Source organism: Gymnoscopelus microlampas (assembly GCF_963454915.1).
Source record: "Gymnoscopelus microlampas genome assembly, chromosome: 11".
In the NCBI taxonomy this organism is placed as follows: domain Eukaryota; kingdom Metazoa; phylum Chordata; class Actinopteri; order Myctophiformes; family Myctophidae; genus Gymnoscopelus; species Gymnoscopelus microlampas.
Window position 1 is genome coordinate 21,703,006 of NC_139948.1, and position 22,219 is coordinate 21,725,224.

The 22,219-nt window shown below is 43.6% G+C and overlaps 3 protein-coding genes across 3 annotated transcripts in view; 2 read left to right on the top strand and 1 right to left on the bottom strand.

Annotated features, from left to right (window-relative positions):
* The first annotated feature begins 244 nt into the window (after positions 1-244).
* Positions 245-1,606, top strand: LOC311055281 (dexamethasone-induced Ras-related protein 1-like). Its single transcript, XM_084071412.1, has 2 exons — positions 245-600; positions 803-1,606. Exons 1-2 carry the CDS (start codon positions 330-332, stop codon positions 1,324-1,326), a joined length of 795 nt encoding a protein of 264 aa, XP_083927538.1. The 5' UTR covers positions 245-329; the 3' UTR covers positions 1,327-1,606.
* A 1,026-nt stretch (positions 1,607-2,632) lies between these two features.
* med9 (mediator complex subunit 9) lies at positions 2,633-4,278 on the bottom strand. The gene is made up of 2 exons (XM_084072143.1): positions 4,163-4,278; positions 2,633-3,241 (listed from the first exon to the last, which is right to left on the bottom strand). The coding sequence occupies exons 1-2, from the start codon at positions 4,243-4,245 to the stop codon at positions 3,022-3,024; spliced, it is 303 nt and encodes a 100-aa protein (XP_083928269.1). The 5' UTR covers positions 4,246-4,278; the 3' UTR covers positions 2,633-3,021.
* Positions 4,279-16,628: 12,350 nt separating this feature from the next.
* The window catches only part of LOC311054995 (ubiquitin carboxyl-terminal hydrolase 22), a 75,704-nt gene continuing 70,113 nt past the window's right edge, over positions 16,629-22,219 (top strand). Inside the window, exon 1 of the mRNA XM_084071047.1 lies at positions 16,629-17,542. Coding sequence (XP_083927173.1) covers positions 17,510-17,542 — 33 coding nt within the window. The 5' untranslated portion in view covers positions 16,629-17,509. The remainder of the gene's footprint in view (positions 17,543-22,219) is intronic.

The following is a 22,219-nucleotide window of genomic DNA, read 5'->3' on the forward strand; positions in this document are numbered from 1 at the left end:
ACTCAAGTACATTTTGAATTCGGGTCTTTTACTTGTAACTAACAGAGTATTTCTACATTGCAGTATTGATAGTTTTACTTAAGTAAAACAAATTGAGTACTTCTTCCACCACTGGTCAGTGGTCCCGCACCCCAAACCAGTGCGTCAAGCATGACGCGGCGGAGGGGCGGGACCAGCGTTACACATAAATAGCCATCCTTCTCCCTCCTGAGTTTCAAAGATCAACAGCGCAAAACGACCAGCAGCCTATCCAGCATCATAAAGGGGTTTTACCTCCAGCTTATTGCTCAGCCCCAACTACTATATCTCTGGGTGCAACTCCTGCAAACATGATAAAGAAAATGTCACCATCAGACAACGAGTTCGATATCCCGGCCAAGAATTGCCACAGGATGGTGATTTTGGGCTCCACCAAAGTCGGCAAGACAGCCATCATCTCTCGGTTTCTGAACGAGGGATTTGATGACCAATACACGCCGACTATTGAGGACTTTCACAGGAAATTCTACAGCATCAGAGGAGACGTGTACCAGCTGGACATCCTGGACACCTCGGGAAATCACCCGTTCCCTGCTATGAGGAGACTATCTATTCTTACTGGTGAGTTGATTTTAAGTGATCATGTTTAATTGTGCACAATTAACCACTTAAACCCCAGCACCGGTATGGTTACTTACCGGTTACCCATATGGGGTTTAAGTGGTTAATATCTCCAGTAAAACCAACGGATGCAATTTTTTTTTGGTGCGTAAAACCAACGCGTGCAAGTCAGCTAAACGTGTCTTGTCTTGTGTTTTCTCAGGTGATGTGTTCATCTTGGTGTTCAGCCTGGACAACAGAGACTCCTTCCAGGAGGTGCAGCGTCTCAAACGTCAGATCTACGAGACCAAGTCGTGTCTGAAAAACAAAACCAAGGAGAACGTGGACGTCCCGCTCGTGATCTGCGGCAACAAGTGTGACCGGGACTTTTACCGCGAGGTGCAGGAGGAGGAGATCGAGCAGCTGGTCGCGGGAGACGAGCAGTGCGCGTACTATGAGATCTCGGCGAAGAGGAACACTAACGTGGACCAGATGTTTCAGACGCTCTTCACCCTGGCCAAGCTCCCTAACGAAATGAGCCCCGATCGCCACCGCAAAGTGTCCGTGCAGTTCTGCGAGGTCCTGCACAGAAAGTCCTTCAGGGGCAAGAAGCTCAAAGACGGCGACGCGTTTGGGATCGTGGCGCCCTTCGCACGGAGACCAAGCGTGCACAGTGACTTGATGTACATAAAAGAGAAAGCCATCGGGGGCAGCCAAGCTAAGGAGAAGGGGTGCGTCATTTGCTGAGGACTTGTTGGTTGTTGTTGCCTTTTAAATGACACTTCTTTATTGCCAACAGCGGCGTTCAGCCGTTCTCACCCAGCAGCCTAAAACAGGGAGAATCAACCCAGTAATCGGGGATGGAACGCCTCATGCAGCAGTGACTGCTGCGTGCTCCATATGATATGGCACTGAGGACCATGGACAGAGGACCTGAGACTGATGAGAGTGCTATCCCTGTATCCATGCGTGTATGTGGCTTCAGGTTCAGTTCAGAATACAGATGTTCTGAACAGCAGCTGTAAAATCTGCCTCTACTGAGAATGTATTAGCCTACTGAGCTTAACAAGTGCGTGTCACTTGCCAGAAAATTGTTTACATTTTGGTATTTTTTTAAACAGAATATAACTTTAATGTGTGTTGCATTATGAACAAAATGTATTCAGAATGTATATTTATTCATTTGTCAGTGTCTACTTTTGCATAAAAAAATCTATGGAGAAAATAAATATGGTTACAAAAATATTTGTCATGCTTCTGCCGTCCTCTTTCCAAGTACAAATATCTGACTTAGACAGCACATTTCATGTACGTCATTGCTCCCCACTTTCATCCAACAGCAAACCCTAATGTTGAAATAATGAACACATTTGCAGACTTATCCACAAACATCAAAAGGGATAGGCTACGTATATGATATATTGGGAGACATTTTTGTCTCTGCAATAGGATAATCCAATTATTCAAATGATGAAAGAAATATCTAAAGCACACCCTTGCTTCATCAAGTATAACAGGTCTCATTAACTCAAGTTACTATTGCCTTCTTTGGACAATACTTTGCTGAGGGCAGAATGCATCTAGTGCGCAGTCTAAGAGTGACTGTTGGATTCTCCATGAGTCTAAATCAACTGGAATAAATAGAATAATGAGATTCATGTTAGCAAAAGCACATCAGGTTCACACCGAAACAGCAGAATAATGGATAGTAATGCTATAATACAATACAGCTGTACGGTTACGGTTGTACCAGTCAGTGGTGGGAAAAAGTACTCAATGTTTGTAGAAATACTCTTTAAAAGTCCAGTATTCAAAATTTACTTGAGTAAAAGTACAGAAGTATTGTCTAACTAGTAACTAGTTTTCAAATAATGGAGTAAAAGTACTGCAAATTGGAAATACTTCAGTAAAAAAATACCTCAAAATTGTACTTAAGTACAGGAGTGAATAAATGTACTTGGCTACTTTACACCACTGGTAACAGTCAAATATTTGACAAAAGAAAAGTAGGCTATTGTGTGCATTTCTAGTTCATAAAAAGGTATGCCAGTCATCCCTTTATCAATACTTCATTTATTACAAAATATATACAAAATGGGAAATCACTGAAATATCCATAGAAACAATTGTAACGCACATTTGATTTTCATGACAGAACACCGAAAAGCTATTAACTGAAACTCAATGTGCTTAAACGTTCTTCCATACTCGTTCAATCACATATTCAGTTAGTCCAGTCCATTGTCAAGATCACATTATCCTTTGTATTTACAAGTTAAAATAGCAGACCTACAAGCTCACTCGCATCCGTGACACGCTGTGAGCTTGTAAGTCGGCTATCTTCTGTGCGTTGACACCCCTGTGCGACGAAGTCGGGATTAACTGGTTCGTGTTCCTTTTTTTACGACGTCGAACATACATAATGTCTCTGCAGTATCTGGTTCATGACGCTTTGGGGACGTCGAACATACATAAGCTCTTGTATTTCTGTAGCAGCTGGTTCTTGGTGCGGACCTGCTCCCTCAGGGTGGCCAGCTGCTGCTGCTGCTCCGCTGGGCTGGTGTCGACCCCCGGCATGCTGTTGATCTGATCCCGGGACTCCTGGAGCTTGGTTTTCAACTTGGCCAGCTCTTCATGTACATACTGGCTGTCCTTGTCCATGCTTAAGATGAATGGAGAAAGAAGAGATTAGGGGCGCAACCGTTGATCAAACTAATCAATTTGAGTCATTTTAGTATTATTAGACAGGATTATAAAATAATGTGTTAATCTGGCAATAGAATACATGTTCTATTGCTTAAAGGACAACTTTGTTTTTTTTAGAACCACGGTTTATGTTTTAGCTTGTAATTAAAGTAAATAAAAGATTAATGTTAATTATTTTCTCATTTACTGCTTTCTATAGTTTTTAGCAATTTTCGTGATTTTTTTTACAGTGGGCGGGGGCATTCGGGCAAGTGGCTAAATATGTATTTTTTTACACAATAACCCGGCGATTTCTTTATTATTATTTACAGTAGCTCTTCTAACCCCCAACAACTCACATCTGGCCATCAAAGACCACAGGACACTTATTAGCCCGCGGACCCCCATTTCAAAAGATATACCAGGTACCCCCATAAGAGAATATTCTTTTTTTACAGCTCTAGCAGTGATTCTCAACCATTTTAATTTCAAGGACCCCAGTTTGACGTGCATTAGGGCTACATACCCCCATTTAATGGCATTTCTATCACTTGGACCGCAATTTATATTGTAAAATCTATGTCAATTTAACTCTGAGAGTGTACAAATGGAACCAAATGGTTCAATTTGTACACTCTCAGAGTTACAGCCCCATAAGGGTCCATTTGGTGCCTAATCTATCATTTAGCTGGGGACCCCCTGGAACTCCCTCAAGGACCCCTAGGGGTCCCCGGACCCCACTTTGAGAACCAATGGTGTAGAGCTTAGCATCTCCAGCGTCTGTGACCTAAAGTTAGCGAGCTTAGCATCTCCAGCTTCGATGGAAGAAACACACAACCATGCGTTTAGAATGCAACCTTTCCAATAAAGATAGAGGCGTGTATGTGCGTATACTTACCATTTAATAATATCATGAACCAACGGCAGCAATGAGTGATCAGGGCTCTCCTTTTCTTGCTTTGTTTGGGCCACAGCCATCATGCTATTCTCTCTCTCAAGAGTCCAGATGCAACAATGGCGAATGTGATCTACGTCATTATCAGTGTTGCCAGATTGTGCTAGAGAAATAAGCAACCAGGTCTATGAAAACAAGCCCAAAAGAAGCAACTAGGCCGAGTTTTACAACTTTAGATCAGCTATTTTCAACACAATCTTGAACATTTTGGAATGTTTTTAATATTTTCACATGGGGGTCCTTGGACAAATACATATTAATTTGGAGGGTCCTTGGAAATGTTTGAGAACCACTGGTTTAAACAATATTATGAAACACGCCCAAATAACCAACTACACTTTAGAAACAAGCCCAAAAAAACTGAACCTCCAACTACCAATATTTACAAGCAACTTTACAGAAAAAGAAGCCCAAAGTGGCTTATAATAAGCGGACATGGCAACACTAGTCATCATGTTAACTCCAGCTGCTATGTCGCATATAATATGCGTCATCAAGGAACAGTTTCTACTGGCCCTAAAGTGGGGGTCCGTGGTCCCTGAGGGGTTCCAGGGGGTCCCCAGCAAAACGAGGAACACTTTGAACACTTCAACCCTATTTTATTAGGAAAATAGCTGATCTACAAGCTCACAACGCATCACTGTGAGCTTGTGGAAATCTTTTCAAGTAGGGGTCTGCAGCCAATTATGTGAGGCCCAGGTCCTTGACATGAAAATGTTTGAAAAGACGTGTTCACTGTTGATCAATACAATTTAAATGTATTTAGGCTATACAGTTTGTGAAAGTGGTCTTCTGTTGGAGAAACACCTGATCTCACTGAACCCAGTTTCGGCACAAAAATGGGGTCAAATTCTTTCTACTGCTAGCCTATGCCGCCAGAATGTGGAATGTCAGGGACCCAGTCACCCAAACTTTTAGAAGACCTGTGATGTCATGCTATGCTTTTTGTTTGTGTTTTTTTTCTATTAATTTGGTCATTAAGGTCCACAGAATGAGAGGCCTAGCTGCTCTGCCGGAAACATTGCGAAAACAAATTATTTTTGTATAATGAAGCCGTTATTTTTTGTCTGTGTGATGCGAACTAGTTTTTTTTTTCTTAAAGTCCTCAGTAGGTTGTGTAGGCTGTCAAATAAATGCTTCCCAGATACACAGAACACATGAACAACACCAAGTCAAGAAAAAAAACTCACAAAACCTTTCCAAATGATTCATAGCCAGTTTTTGTACAAAAAAAATCACCAGTTTTTAGCATTTTCCCAATATTTTCATCTTTACTTCAATAGTTTCAACTTTGCCATGGGTTAGGACATCAGCCAATGTGTCATTATTTCAGCAGTCTTTAAGTAATTCCACAGAAAATATTATTAAAATCAATCCCAAATCAAAGGATTTGTGGTGACTTTATTACCCTCTTATGCTCCAAATTCATAGAGAAAAAAAAAGGCCTGTACCCCCCCAAAATAAAGCTTTCAAGTATTTTTGATGTCCTTCCGTGTCACTCCTAATGAGAATCATAAGATCCTCAATTCTTATTATTTTGCTTTTTACCCATTTTCTCCCCAATTTAGTTGTTATGCCAATTGATTCCTCCCCTCACACACTTCTGTCTTGTCACTGCTGTTGTATCCAACTGACAGCGAGAATCCCCCACCAGGAGGACGTAGAGTATTTGTCCTACTCCTCCCGCCAAACACTCCCTGCTGACAGGTGCCGCCCTCAGCCCGTAGGATTAAGTGCAGCGTCAATTATCAGCCTCCCCTGTTTAGCCAAAGCACAGGCAAAGGAGAGCTATAGAGCTAAACTGGAGAACTGTCTGCAGGAGAATAATACCGGAAGTGTGGGGAGGTTACAGGAAGATCACTGGAAGACATAATTCATGTCATGATATAATGTAGGCAACAATATGCCTGCATGGGGAAGGTAAATTACACAAGTTGGATAACACTGCAACTAAAGTATTAAATAAAAAGGAAGGATATAAACAGGATAAAATGGCAAATAATGATTTAAAAGAATACTTATTTGCTCGGTACTGTAGAGAATCTATTGTGTTGTCTAGCTCTGGTAGATATTGCAAATGATTGCTCATTGCATCATTAAACAAAAAAGCTTTATTTTATAACATTATTTTGAAATTGTATGAAATTAGGCTACTTCACATACACTTTCTTAATTGTTTAATCTTTGTGGCATGCCTACTACTTTTATTATACGGTATAGAGGTAGTGTCAGCTAGATAAAAAGATTGGAGTGGTACACCACTGGTTCCCAAACGTTTTAGCTCGAGACCCAAAAGAGAAATTTTTCCACAGGACCCAAGCTAGGGAAAATAGCCGATCTACAAGCTCACAACGTGTCGCAATGTTACGCGTTGTGAGCTTGTAGATCGGGTATTTTCCCTACTTTATGAAAAATTGTGCATTTTTTTATGTTTTTCTTTTTTTTTATGTTTTGAAATATTAATAATTAAAAACAAAATGTAGGAAACAAAAAATAAAGGGATATTTGTGAACCATAAAAATGTGTCCGCGACCCACAAATGGGTCCCGACACAGTGTTTGGGAACCATTGTCTATGCCACACAAAATTGTCCCTGATGGCTGGAAATAGACACGTTTCTCATCTGAATACCTAGCAACCCCTCAGTAGATACAAACTTCCAGCCCACTATTTCTGCAAGTGTGACACAACGTGACTCTCGTGTGGATTGGAACCTGGGCAGCCTGTGCAAACACGGCGTGGTTGAAATGTGCAGGCCGACCGTGAATATATAGGCTAATGCACTGCCGTAAGTCACCAATGTTTACACTAAGATTAGTATCCGCTTTATATTCGGGTCATGCAAGTGAAGTTGCAAACATGCTCTGCGTGAATCTACAGCCCTTGGAGTATTGCTCTGCCTTGCCCTTCCACCTGGCTGCTTCATGTCAAATAGGGTAGAGATTAATACTACGGTAAGAGGGAAAACCTAAAAACCTGGAAAAAGGTGGAAATGCGTCAGACATGAAGTTTAAACATGAACTTGAACATGAACCCACGCCTCCTGCTTAGTTCCTCACATTCATTCCAATCGTGGATTAAGCAAATGATAATGTGCACACATATTTCAGCATTCTCCTTTTAACAAGATGGTAAATGTAGATCCTCATTGCCTTCATGGCCCAATGCATACGTTGATGTATCAATAAGGCTCTGAGAATACCAGGTCGATAGTCCACCTTACGTTACCTCCACATACTGTAGTATGACCTATATCTCTGTAACATCGGGCCACAATGACCCACATGTCTGTATCCTCTTTGACCCCATTTCAAATGTCATGAGCCCCGGCAACTTGGACGAAGCCTAGGAAATAGTATGTAACAAACGTAGGCTACTGTTTATTGTCACAATGATGTATCTCTTATCATTTGCATGCAATAGTTGGGTTATGTAACATACAATGAACCAGTGCCGTGGCCTGTGAAATGTATTCATCTTTTTTTCCAAAGGCAAAATGGAAAATGGCTTTTACAGTTTGTCCATACATAACACATAAACCCCATCACGCATAGGTGATGGGGTTTATGTTTTACCCAAACTTCAGATGAGGAAAATATAAGCAGTGGTGGACAGTAACTAAGTACATTTACTTGAGTACTATAATTAAGAAAAATCTTTACAAATACTCCAAAAATTGGAGTATTTCTTTCTTTCTTTTTATTTTTTGCAAGCTGATAACTTCGCTTGGCTACATTTCAAATAGAAATATTGTACATTTGACTCCACTACGTTTCTAGGAAGAGACTCTTGGGACTGAAACTTCCCAAAAAATATTATGAATTAACCACTTTTTCAAATGTAGTGAAAATAGCCTATCTACAAGCACGTAGATCGGCTATTAAAAAACTTTTGAATACTTGAGTATCTACATGAGTATATATTTTGTCCACCACTGAATATAAGTATTCTTCAAAAATATGAATCCATTTGCAAAGTGTCAGAGGAGAGCATTGTCTTTACCAATGACACGAAACAGTGCACAACAATGAGTATGATCGTCTCCAGCTGCAGTAGTCTAATATCCCCGTAGTTTGTCTATAGGGTGCCTGACATTATCTTTTGGTCTCCTAATCCTCCCTGACCCATATTTTCTGCACTACATGTTCTAATTAATGGATTGATGCAGCAGCTGATCCCATTCCCCTGCCCCCAAACAAACACAACACACCTGGTGGGCACTGCAGGGAAGATTTCTCATTAGCCACCACTGAAAAGAGACCACCATTGTGACTCACTCAGCGAAGAACAAATGCCATGCAGCTAGAGAGAGATTTTATCCAGTGATTGTTTAGATGTGGATTAATTGAACAATTTCCTCAGTCACACTTCCAGCTGAGCAGTAGCTTTGAGACGATGCCAGGCGGTGGTCTTGCTAATCTTATTATGTGTTCAGTGCCAACGCTGTACAGAACTGAAAAGCCATATAGAATTAGGTTATGACCCAGATCTGGGTGTGCCGGGCAGAATGTGCCCCCAAACTGTGTTCTTACGTCATTTTTATATCGCTGGTAAAGTTCTGACATCTCATTTACAAGTTTTGAAAACTGGGTCACATCTACTCATGCGACTTGGATCATTTGTTGCATGCAAAACAAAATGCATTGTGAATTGTGCTGTTACCTGACCTTTCCTGTTGAGAATGGGCACATTTAGAGTGGAAATGTTAATTAATTCTCATGTTTGTGAGAATAACTACGCTTTATGGTGTAGACCCTTTTATGGCTACAACAATTGACGATGAGCCTGAAGTTACTATAACTTCAGGGGGGGAGGGGTCAATAGCCGAGCACCATGCAGAATGATTATGCCACATGATTACTGATTACATGATTATGACAACTGAAATTGTCATAACTGGCCCAGATCACTTGCATTCTCAAATTGAGTCATCACATTGGCCAGTCATTAACACTGCCAAAAACCTTGATGTCTGACTTGATCCCAGCCTAAACTTTTCACATTTCAGAATTGTTCAGTTTTTATCGTCTCGGGAATATATCAATTATTTTATACAAATATTACTGCCCTAATTGTGCATGATGAGAGGACTGTCTTAATGTGTTTAATGTGTTCTGTTGTTTGATGAAAATGTTCTTCTGTTTTATGCAAAGCACTTTGTAACTTTGTTTCGATAAGTGCTCAATAAAGGGCAGACAGTATATCATTTAGCATTTTAGCACCTTTTCTACATGAAAGGTGTACTATAATGGCAACCCCTCTTTAACTTGTCTGTACTGTAGCAATTTATGGTGTTTTTTTTTAAATTTACAACCATGTGAATCTTTGTATATCTGGATTATGTTCTTCACTGGAGAGGTAATAAGAGCAATCTCAGCTGCTGCTGGAGGTCATATTGAAAGCATCTCCATGCTGCTCAATTCATTGCAGTGCAAATGAAGCTAAAATGTGAAAAGCACAAATGCTGCTATACTGCTTTGTTGACATGTGTGCGTGTTCACTGTTCATCAAACCTTTCGTCTCAAACTCAGTAGCTGCTGAAATGTTGGTTTTATAAAGTATTGCATCAGAGCTGCAAAGCTTGTTTTCATTGGCCGGCACCTCATAACTACACGTGAGATTTTCATCTGGACCCTGCCAAACTAAGTTAACATCAGCTTCCTGTTTAAGCCTTGACCATAATGATTGCCAAGCTTTGGCTGCTGATCATGTGTAAATGAGAACACAGAAAGACCATAGTTAATAAATAGAAACCCTGCAGTTGGAAGTTTTTGCTCCTTTTTCTTCAGTTACATCTTATATAATGTAAGTTTGAATACAAGTAAAGTATTCAAAGGTAGAAACATAATAAAAGTGTTTATAATTTCAAGTTTGCTGAGCATTAATTTTTAATTCACAATTCTCTGTTATGTCATTTCAGCTGTTTTCATCAGAGCTCTTTCATGCAGTAAGTACAGGAAGTTAACTCTTACAATGACCCATTTATGCCCCTAGGGACATTTAAATATATTATAATTATTTCTGGATGTTCCCTGAAGCTATTACAATTACTGTATGCAGCTCAACGTCTTGTTATTCTTCATTTTCATGCCGAAGATTCATACATTCATTCACTTTTTTAAAATATTGTACATACTGTTTACTGAGTACAGTTGAATGCATTGTCAGGGGAATCTACATTGTTCTTCTTGAAATAAAATAAAATGTGTAGGAGTGTGAGGGAGTTGCGTTTTAAGCCTGTTAAATTATTTGTATGGCTTGTGGGGTCATGTGCGCAGCAATGACAGCCGAGAATTAACACAAGGAATTTGAATGTTTGAGCAGAATTTGACCCCAGTGAGTGAGATAGATGGAGAGAGAGAGAGAGAGAGAGAGAGAGAGAGAGAGAGAGAGAGAGAGAGAGAGAGAGAGAGAGAGAGAGAGAGAGAGAGAGAGAGAGAGAGAGAGAGAGAGAGAGAGAGAGAGAGAAACACCTCTATAGCAGCAACTTCGAAATTCAGTCAGTCTCAATTTTTGTCTGTTATGCAAGACAAGTTATAATGTAGCCTCTGCCCTCTACTATCTACTATTTCCTGTCAATTGTTAGCCAAGATCGGATGTTATTGTAGCCTGTCACCTGGACTCGACCCTCACTTAATTCTTAACTCTCTCCCATTGTTTGACGTCTTACCAGTTTTTTTGTGGTTCTAATGGGCACAAGTGACCTAAAATTTCCATTTTCTTGAACCATACAAACAGTAGGATTTGTCTAGACCAGGCAGAGCATGGCAGAAGTTTCTCACCTGTGCTCAAGAACCCTTCCCTACACAGTAGAATCTGTGTAAATGTAACTATGAGAGTGTACAAATGGAACTATAAAGGTCCTTTTGGTTCCCTTTAGTTTAAATGAACACTTAGGCTATGTTCTCGCAGCCCAAATGAGATTTTTGGCCGATCCAGATTGGAATCAGATTGTCTGAACAGCAAAATAAAACACATGGAAAATAATTTTTGCTAATCAGATTTTAACCACATTCGAACGGACGATAAAGCGTATTATTCTCACAATCACATTCCTACGAGCAGGAGAACATCCAACTTCCCGCCTCGAAAGCTCAGACAGGCCTCCTGGGAACAGTGAATGACTGGCAGATGAGGGTTGACCTGGGGAAGCAGGTTAAATTCCCGCAAAACATCATGGAGACCAGCCTTAGACCAGAGATTGTTTTCAGAAACATCCAAGCAGGTCTTCATGCTGGAGCTAACAGCTCCCTGGGAGGAGGCCAAAGACAGGAAGAGGGATATGCTGAGCTGGTGGAGGAGTGCCGCAGACGGCGATGGCGTGCACGGTGCATGCCCATTGAAGAGGGAGGAAGGGGCTTTGTGGGAAAATCCCTGTGCAAGGCCTACAGCCTCCTGGGCATCACAGGGGCACGCAAGAGAAAAGCCATCAGTACAGCTTCCTGTAGGCTGCAGAGAGATCCTCACGATGCTGTGGATCAGAAGGGGCAAGCTGTGGGCGAATGCTTCTTGGACACAGGCCGGGAACTGATCACTCCTGGTCGGGTCGCCTGGGGGAGGGGGTCTGAAGTTGAAAGACCCGAAACCCCCCGTGACCCCAGGTACTATCACTGATGATGTGTCCAAGAAAGTGCACTGTCTCCATCCATTGAAGTCAGTTCAGTACAATCAATCTAAACCAGTGATTCTCAACCCTTTTAATTTCAAGGAGCCCCAGTTTGACATGCATTAGAGCGTGACCTTCATTTAATTTTTTTAAATCTCTGGGATGGCCCAACTACACTCTAAAATCCTCGGTTTTACTTTAAGCCTGAGAGTGAACATTCACTAGGCAAAGAAAACACACCTTTATGGACATTTAAGGGTTTTATTGAATAAGATGGAATGAATGAAATGGAATGGAAAGGAAATAGATAAAGTAATGGAATGTGTTGTAATGTAATATAGTAATGATAATGGAATGGAATGGAGGGGTGGAGGGTTCCGGGGGAGGGTCGCCGACCCTGGAGTCTTTGGGGAGGAGGTCGTTAGCGTCGTCGCACGGCACACGCGGACGGCCGATGGCGTAGTCAGCATGGCACAACGCGGACAGCCGATGGCGTCGTCAGCACGGCACACGTGGACTGAAACCCCCCGGCAGGAACCTGAGAAGTGGGAGAGAGCGAGAGAGAGAAGGACGGAGAGGGAGAGACGGGGAGCGAGAGACAGGGAGGGTCGTAGAAGGAGAAAAGAGAGGAGTGGTGGAAACACAACCTGTGGAGGTGAAAGGGGTGGTGGAGGGATGCTGAAAACGTTATGAGCTTGAGTACGGATGTACGAAAGCGAATAAGGGGTTTCTGGGTAGTTCTGACAGGGTATAAATAGCGCCAGGTAGATTGGTGTGTGGGCGGAGTAAAGTTGTGTTTCTCCGCCTCCTGAACATCTGTTGTTCCAACGCCATTTCACTAGGCAAAGAAAACACACCTTTATGGACATTTAAGGGTTTTATTGAATAAGATGGAATGAATGAAATGGAATGGAAAGGAAATAGATAAAGTAATGGAATGTGTTGTAATGTAATATAGTAATGATAATGGAATGGAATGGAGGGGTGGAGGGTTCCGGGGGAGGGTCGCCGACCCTGGAGTCTTTGGGGAGGAGGTCGTTAGCGTCGTCGCACGGCACACGCGGACGGCCGATGGCGTAGTCAGCATGGCACAACGCGGACAGCCGATGGCGTCGTCAGCACGGCACACGTGGACTGAAACCCCCAAAGAGATACAAAAGGGCAACTACTTGATCATGATACTGACGAGATGAAGATGTGATACTGATCGTGATAATGGCATAATACTGACGTGGAACTGACAATGATACTGACGGTATCATTGCGGGGAGCGCTGTGGGGCAAGAGCGCTGCGGAGCGAGCTATGGGGGCGAGAGAGCTGCGGAGCGCACTGTGGAAACTGAGGCAGGAGCCTGTTGGAGTGGAATGATACTGACACGATACTGACCATGATACAGACATGATAATGACTATGGTACCAACATGACACTAACGTGATGTTGGACGCGATACTGATGTGATACTGACACGGATACTGACCATGATACTGACATGATACTGATACTGACCATGATACTGACATGATACTGATACTGACATGATACTGATACTGACCATGATACTGATACTGACCATGATACTGACAAAATACTGAAATGATACTGACAAAATACTGAAATGATACTGACAATGATATTGACAATGATACTGACGGTATCATTGCGGAGAGCTCTGTGGGGCGAGAGCGTTGCGGAGAGCAAAGGGGCTTGAGCGCTGCGGAGAGCGCTGCGGAGAGGGCTGTGGGGCGAGAATGCTGCGGGAGCGAGAGCGCTGCAAGAGCGCTGAGAGGCGAGCGCTCTGTGGAGAGCGCTGTGGGTGCGAGGGCTCTGTGGAGAGCGCTGTGGGGGTGAGTGTTCTGTGTAGAGTGCTGTGGGGGTGAGTGTTCTGTGGAGAGCGCTGTAGGGGTGAGATGGCTGCAAAGAGCGCTGTGGGGGTGAGTGTTCTGTGGGGAGCACTGTGGGTGCAAAAACGCTACAGAGAGCGCTGTGGGTGCGAGAGCTCTGTGGAGAGCGCTGTGGGGGTGAGTGTTCTGTGGAGAGCACTGAGGGGGTGAGATCGCTGCAGAGAGCGCTGAGGGTGCGAGAGCTCTGTGGAGAGCGCTGTGGTGGTGAGTGTTCTGTGGAGAGCGCTGAGGGGGTGAGATCGCTGCAGAGAGCGCTGTGGGAGTGAGGGCGCTGCAAGAGCGCTGTGGGGGTGAGTGTCCTGTGGAGAGCGCTGTGGGGGTGAGTGTTCTGTGGAGAGCGCTACAGAGAGCGCTGAGGGTGCGAGAGCTCTGTGGAGAGCGCTGTGGGGGTGAGTGTTATGTGGAGAGCGCTGAGGGGGTGAGATCGCTGCAGAGAGCGCTGTGGGGGCGAGGGCGCTGTGGGAGTGAGGGCGCTGCAAGAGCGCTGTGGGGGTGAGTGTTCTGTGGAGAGCGCTGTGGGGGAAAGAGCGCTGCAGAGAGCGCTGTGGGGGCGAGAGCTCCGTGGAGAGCGCTCTGGGTGTGAGTGTTCTGTGGAGAGCACTGTGGGTGCGAGATCGCTGCAGAGAACGCTGTGGGGTGAGAGCTCTGAGGAGAGTGCTGTGGTTGCGAGATCGCTGCAGAGAGCGCTAGGGGCGAGGGCACTGCAGGAAGCACTGTGGGGGCGAGGGCGCTGCAGAGGGCGCTGTGGGGCAAGAGCTCTGTGGGGAGCGCTGTGGGGGTGAGAGTTCTGTAGAGAACACTGGAGAGCACTGTGGGTGCGAGATCAACGCGAAGAAAGCTGTGGGGCGAGAGCTCTGTGGGGAGTGCTGTGGGTGCGAAGCGCTGCAGAACGCTGTGGGGCGAGCGCACTGTGGAGGCGATAGTATGGAGGTAGCAGACTAAGGATTAGCCTGCTCTGTTTGACGGGCCCCCAAAAAAAACACAAATAGCTGGTCTAGACTGGGGAAGAAATTTGAAATTGACTGAGTGGCTAACTGATGAGAGGACTGGGGTGTGGAGGAGTGGGAACGGAGGATGGAAGAAAGTAGCCGTCGTTACCGTGTGGCAGGGCTAGAGTGGGGGGGGAGAGTTGGGAAACAGTTCCACTGTTGGAGTGGAATGATACTGACGTGATACTGACCATGATGCAGACATGATAATTACTATGGTACTAACATGACGCTGACATGATGTTGGACATGAACGCGATACTGACATGGTTACTGACCATGATACTGATACATGAAATGGGTGGGGGATAGAAGGGCGAGGCAAAGGAGTGGCAGGGAAGGATGGTGTAGCTCTGGAAGCAGTCAACCAGCTAAGGCTGCTGGCCTGAAACGGCTTTAGGAGTGTCAGGGAGGGGATGGAGGGATGGTGTAGTGCTGGAAGCCGAGTGGACAGATACTGGCTATGGCTTCAAGGCAGCCATGTCTGTTGCGGAAACAATGTTAGTAGGACCAAGCAGCCATGTCTGTGGAGGAAACAATGTTTGTAGCACCAAGCAGCCATGCCTGTGGAAGAAACAATGTTCGTAGTACCAAGCCGCCATGTCTGTGGAGGAAACGATGTTTGTAGCACCAAGCAGCCATGTCTGTGGAGGAAGCAATGTTAGTAGCACCAAGCAGCCTTGTCTGTGGAAGAAACAAGTTAGTAGCACGAGGCAGCCATGTCTGTGGAGGATGCAATGTTAGTAGCACCAGGCATCCATGTCTGTGGCGGAAGCGGTGCAGTACAAACATTAGTTCGGTAGGAACGCTGTAGCGATAGCAGTAGCAGCTATAACCACAGGAGCAAAGGATGGCATGTATGGTAACTGCTAGCATGGGAGCATGGGTAGGAAAGCTAGCAAGGGAGCAAGAAGCTAGGCGGGGGGTGCCTGGGGTGCGCTGGTGCGGCCACGGCAGTGCTTGGGTTTTGGGTGGTAGGAGAAATGGAAGGAGACTGAAATGGATGTAGGGATGGGTAGGGATGTGGGGGGAGGGGTTATTGAGAGGAGGACAGGACAGCAAGGAGGGTGGTAGAGAGGCGATGCCACCGCTGTTAGCGGCAGCGATGTTTGGCTGGGTGGCATGCCCTGGAGTGGAAAAGAAATTGAAAGCAGGCGTGGCCTGGGTTGTGCTGGTGCCAGGTGTGGCCACGGCAGCGCTAGGTATTTGAGAAAAAGTGACGGAGGAAGACTGAGGTGGATGTAGGGATGGGTGGGGGGGAGGGGGGGGATGAAAGTGCAGCCTGCGGTACTAGGGATGATAATGCTTGGGTGAAGAAAAGTTAGTAGCACGAGGCAGCCATGTCTGTGGAGGATGCAATGTTAGTAGCACCAGGCATCCGTGTCTGTGGCGGAAGCGGTGCAGTACAAACATTAGTTCGGTAGGAACGCTGTAGCGATAGCAGTAGCAGCTATAACCACGAGAGCAAAGGATGGCATGTATGGTAACTGCTAGCATGGGAGCAGATGCTAGTATCACGCATGAAAGGGGGGAGCGACAATGCTAAAAGCAGTGGTGCAGTAGTATGCATAGTATGAATGCTAGCGTGATAGTATGAATGGGTAGTGATCGATGCATTTGTGGTGATAACATCCAATTGGTGGATGAATAAGCGATGGAAGGCTATGAGGGGAATAGGGGGAAGATTGGTTAATTATTGAAATATATCTAGATGGATGATTGGATTTACTGTATGACGCAGAGGAAACAAGTGTAAGCCTTTTAACACCATTATTTATGGCCTTAAATATTCATTTATTATTATGGGGGAAACAATGTTAGCAGCACCAAGCAGCGATGTCTGTGGAGAAAAACAACTGGAAGAACAATGTTAGTAGCACCAAGCAGCCATGTCTGTGTGGAGGAACAATGTGTGAAGTGAACAATGTTATAGCACCAAGCAGCAATGTCTGTGGAAGAAAAGAAACAATGTTAGTTCGGTAGGAACATTGTAATAATAGCGGTAGCAGCTAACAAAGGGGGCGATATTGGTAGTATGTGTATGGATGCTAGTATGGGAGCATGATGCAAGCAAGCTCATGAATGGAGCGAGCAACAGTGTTAGGAAGGAAACAATGTTAGTTCGGTAAGAACGTTGTAATGATAGCAGTAGCAGCTGTAGCCACGTGAGCAATGTTGGTAGCATGTATGGTAAGAAAGCTAGCAAGGGAGCATGAAGCTAGGCGGGGGGTGCCTGGGGGTTAATGGTTGGAAATGTATTGGAGGAGTAGTAGTTGGAAAAGAAAATATGCAGGCTGGTGGAGGCGGTGTTATTCTGGGCAGGCGCGGCCCGGCCATCCCTGAAGCCTCCCGAAGCAGCGGGTGACGTCGTCCGGAGTCGCCGCGGTAGTTTGTGACGCGTGACGTCATTGGACCGCGACTGGCGCGGCGAAGGCCCCGGTGTTGTTGTTGTGCCGGCTGTTGTAGTTAGCGTTGTGGCTGTAGCTGGTAGCTACTAGCTAACAGCTGGATGAGCCATGGTGGCACGGGCCGGGGGAGCTGCGAGGCAAGCGTTTCGGGGATTGTTGCGTTCCAGCGTTGCTGGCCGTCGGGGACGCCGAAGCTGCTCAGTGGTTGGTGGTGGCCTCCTTGCGGTTCGGCCCCGCTCCCGTTCCCAAGGAGTCGGGCGATGTTGTGTGGATGCGTGGGACCGACCTGAATGATGTCGCCGTTTGGCTGGAAGGTGGGATGATGGTAGACCGGCGTGGAAGTTGAGGTGTCTGGAGAAGCAGGATACGGAGGTGCTGGGAGAAATGGGACGGCGGGACTGGGACTGGCTGGAAGAGGTAAGGTGCTCTAGATGCTCCTGCTGCTGAAAACGTTATGAGCTTGAGTACGGATGTACGAAAGCGAATAAGGGGTTTCTGGGTAGTTCTGACAGGGTATAAATAGCGCCAGGTAGATTGGTGTGTGGGCGGAGTAAAGTTGTGTTTCTCCGCCTCCTGAACATCTGTTGTTCCAACGCCATAATAGTCTGGGGTCTCCGGTACCCATGTTGAGAACCAGTGATCACCTGTTTTCCCGCTGTCTTTTTGTATACAGTAGTTCTGCTGGCAGTGACCATGTTCACAGTCCTCTTCAACGAATAGACTTGCCACTTACCAGTATTTAGCCATTTTTGTTCCCCTGTGTCAGTTGGAGACTACCGTACTGTATTTTAATTTGGGCTAAGGTCATAAAGAGTTAGGCTTCTGTGCCTAATGCAAAGGACATCTCTAGTAAGAGGGATCTTGGCTATGTGTTAAAAGGTAATATTATTAGAGGATGTGCAAAAAAAAAACAATACTCTTTTAGGGCAAACAATTTGCCCTAAAATGCACTACCACACATGGCTGGAAAGTCATATTTGTCTGTGTCATATTTTTTTCAATGCCATGGTCAATTGTCAAGACAATTCTACTGTAATAGTAATTAAATTCTGTGGCCTATAAATGAAAGCGCACATTGCCCTACTTCAGTCAACCTATATAGTTCTATCTATTCATTTTCATTTTGTGTAAATGGTACAGAATGGTTTATTCCGTTTTGCCTGTCAATACAAATTCCATGATTGCAAATGACTAATGGATGCAGGCCACTTGAAAGAGCCAATTTCATGCAATTTACCATTCACACATGGAGAAAATGACCACATTCAAAGCTCAGGGAAAAGCAATTTATTGTATAAATTACCCCCTGTGGCAGGAATGAGTGGTTCTTTCCTTATTACACCCTGTCTCTACTTTTCTACAGAGTTAACGAGGGACATGGTGACATTGATACGGAAGTCACAGTTTCCCATGTAATTGCTCTACATCCATGCAGTTCATACTGGGTGCTTCTCCCTAATAATAGCACAATATTTCACTATTTCAAAAGGTTTTTCAAAATAGTAAAAAATTACCCCCTGTGGCAGGAATGAGTGGTTCTTTCCTTATTACACCCTGTCTCTACTTTTCTACAGAGTTAACGAGGGACATGGTGACATTGATACGAAAGTCACAGTTTCCCATGTAATTGCTCTACATCCATGCAGTTCATACTGGGTGCTTCTCCCTAATAATAGCACAAGATTTCACTATTTCAAAAGGTTTTTCAAAATAATAAAAAATGGCCACAAAAAAAGGTTTAGGCGGCGTGCAAAATAGGGCCCAGCATCTTTACATCTGGGAGACAAACATATTGAAATGAAAGTTTATGGTAAGCAAAAGGGTCTAGTGCAAGAAAATGATCACTAGTGTGTGGAGGAACAATCAAGTTTTAAAAGAGAAAGATGGGTAGGCTGTGGTAGAAGTACTAGTCTCTGATTGTTTACTTCAAGTTACACTGTAACAAGTAATAAGTAATAAGTACAATATAACACAACTGCAGTGGTTTTATTTGATCTTCCTGCTGTTCAATTGATACATTTAGATCCTGGTATCTGCTAGGATGACAATTAAAGCAATAGCACAAAGTAGAAATACTCTATTACAAGTCCTGCATTCAAAATTGTACTCGTTATGCAGAAATTAGTAACGCATTAATGTTCAGTAGCAGGGAACAAACATTTTTCATGTCAATGTCCCCAGGAAGATTAGAATAGTATTGAAAAAAATAATAATACTCAAGTAAAGTAAAAGTGCCTATACATTGTACTTACTGTAAGTGCAAGCACTTGATTAAATGTGCTTACAGTAAGTTCTTTCCACCACTGTGGGTATGAATTAGTAACATGCTACAGAGCTTGAATCTCCTCTGCATGGTCCCAAACAGATGTCAGTATGGAGATATGAGATGAAACTATTTGCTGAGACAGTGAGTCAGGAATTTGATTCCCATCTGCATCCTAAACTAAACATGCTAAACATGCTCATCCTCATGACAGTTTAGGGAATTCTGACTGCTGTGTGGAGTTTGGGTGGCCTTGGTGCACTTTCATTTGAACCCCTCCATAGCACTCCCACAGAGGGTTCACTTGGTCCCACAGAGCCCCCATGGTGACGTGATACGGCCCGTGTCAATCTCCCCCTCGGGTCTCTGGCATGGTCCAACCAAAGCAAGCTGCTCTATTTGAACTCAAAGCTAACCACATTTTCACATACAGCGTCAAATATCTGTGGATTTGAGGAGCCAATTGGACAAGTCACAAATACTTGTGCTTTGAAGAGCCGTGGCCAATGGGAAACTCCCTGAGGACCCTGACATGTTTTTCCTCTGTGAACAATATTTTACCACATGTAGCCATGCAACAGTTAATCAAACTAGTCATCGATTTGCACACATCAATTCGCTCGAATGTAATCGATGATTTAATTTCTTATTTGATTCATAAGCGATCCCTAATTGGGGCATGTCATCGTAGATTAAAAGTTTCCAAAAATGTCAAACAATTTCAAAATAAATTGTGAAAATAGCCTATATACAAGCTCACAACACGTTGCACCGAGACCCGTTTTGAGCTTATAGATCAGCTATTTTCATATGTTTTGCACGACACCGCTGTGCGACAACGTATAATGTCGCTCAAGTGGTTCATCAATTCGTTGATATAAAAGAAATAAGGAACGCGCTTCTCGATTATTCTATTAATCAAAAAAGTAATTGATGTAATAATCGTTTAGAAGAGAATCCAAGGTTTCAGCCCTGACCACATGCCTCTCCTGTCCTCCACTAATTGGTTTTATAATGACCCTGACCCATGCTCATTGGTACAGTATGTCATTTCTTAGTGGGCTTTTTTAACCACTTGAACCCCAGCATCCCTATTCTGGGGGGATCATTTTGCAAAAATAGCATATCTACATGCTCAGAATTGCAACGCGTTGTGAGCTTGTAGATCTGCTATTTTTGGCAAACAGCTTTGCCGTAGAGTGATAAAAGTCTGCCAAGTACAGTTGTAACTCAGGTCTGTTTTTTTTCTAAGAATAGAGGGTTTAAGTGGTTAATGCAATCCCAAGGAGCAACTGTCTGGGGGCTGCTGCCTGTCGCTGATTGTTATGCTATCGTCTCAAATTGAATTGAGTGTGTCTGTGTCTGAGTCACAAGTGCCATTGTGTTCATCTAATGAAATCCTACGTGTGGGGAAAATGGATTAGGTTTATATTGGTCACAATACTGTTTACTACCCTGGTCAGCTCCTACATGCACGGCAGGGGAGCACCCTGCCCTAAGCCATATAATGCTTGACCTGGAGAAGTCAAGCAGACGGCTCAGGGCACGGTGTCCAGGCTGTGATTTACCTTGTTTTCCTTACTTACAGTCTTTTCATAATGTTTTATTTTGTTTTAACTTAATGTTTTCAATTCCAGTTTGGCTTTAATTAGTTAGTTTTGTTTTGTTTTTATTTTGTGAAAATACTTGGTTTTAGTTTAGTTTTCATCATGTTTTTGTGTTAGGAATTTTTAGGTGCGAGATTGAAAAAGGTTAGAAAAGATAATGTGTAATAAAAAAAAACATAAGAAAATTGTTGTAACAGTTAAAACTGGCACATATTGGAGGATATGGTTCATAGTCTTCTTCATGGAAAACTGACAAAGACTAAAACTAAGGACATTTTCTCTATGATTCTATTTAGCTTTACTTAGTTTTGTAAAAAAAAAAACACACACAATGCAGGGTCAGTGAGTTATCATGTTTTGTAAAGCTTAGTTGTAGTTTTATTTCAGTTAATAATTAAACATTGTTAAATTCTAGTTTTCATTATTTTGTGCGTTTTAGTTTGAGTGTCTGCTTGACCTGGAGAGGTGTGCCTGGAGAGGTGTGCTTGACCTAACTGTCCGAGCAGGGTGTTCAGGTGGTAAGTAAGGAAAACAAAAGCCTGGGTACCGACTACCGAGGCTAGACGGAAAGTGATCCAACTTGTTCTCCTTCAGCCCACTTGTTCCTTGTTTGTGAAAATAGAAAATATATATTTTTAAAAGCAGAATGTCACGAGTTACACAGTTGCAGTGCAGCCTTGAAGAATACACGCACATCTAAGCAAGAATATCTATCTGTCTGTCTGTCTGTCTGTCTGTCTGTCTGTCTGTCTGTCTGTCTGTTTAATTAAATGAATGCATTGTCCTTTCATTTAACTTATAAAGATAAATGCATAAATAAACTAAAAGAATTGGACAGCCATAATTCATATATAGAAACTAGGCACAATTTGGCACATGTATTGAGCTGTGCCGTAACAGACATTAATCAAACATCACAAAACTGATATAATTTCAATGATCACAAACACTCATCATGAAATTGTATTTGTTCCCCCAATGTGCCCAATGTGATTGTTACAGGTGAAAGACATATAATAACAGATACTGTTACTTATCACATCATTATGAAATGGTGCCAGTAAGTAGCTACAGTGTTGTATAGTGCATTCCACTTTGACAAATATTCAGGACTGTGGTTGCAATATAATTATATACATCTCATTCTGTGATGTATGGAAAGTTTTCAATTTTGTTCAAACAATGTCAATGTTAACAATGTCAAAGTTTAGGCTACCATGCTCA

Excerpts from the sequence above, each read along its gene's own strand:
- LOC311055281 (XM_084071412.1), top strand. The coding sequence starts at position 330 with ATGATAAAGAAAATGTCACCATCAGACAACGAGTTCGATATCCCGGCC. Across the intron at positions 601-802 it reads GAGACTATCTATTCTTACTG|GTGATGTGTTCATCTTGGTG; the intron begins GTGAGTTGATTT and ends GTGTTTTCTCAG.
- med9 (XM_084072143.1), bottom strand. The coding sequence starts at position 4,245 with ATGATGGCTGTGGCCCAAACAAAGCAAGAAAAGGAGAGCCCTGATCAC. Across the intron at positions 3,242-4,162 it reads GTTCATGATATTATTAAATG|CATGGACAAGGACAGCCAGT; the intron begins GTAAGTATACGC and ends ATTCATCTTAAG.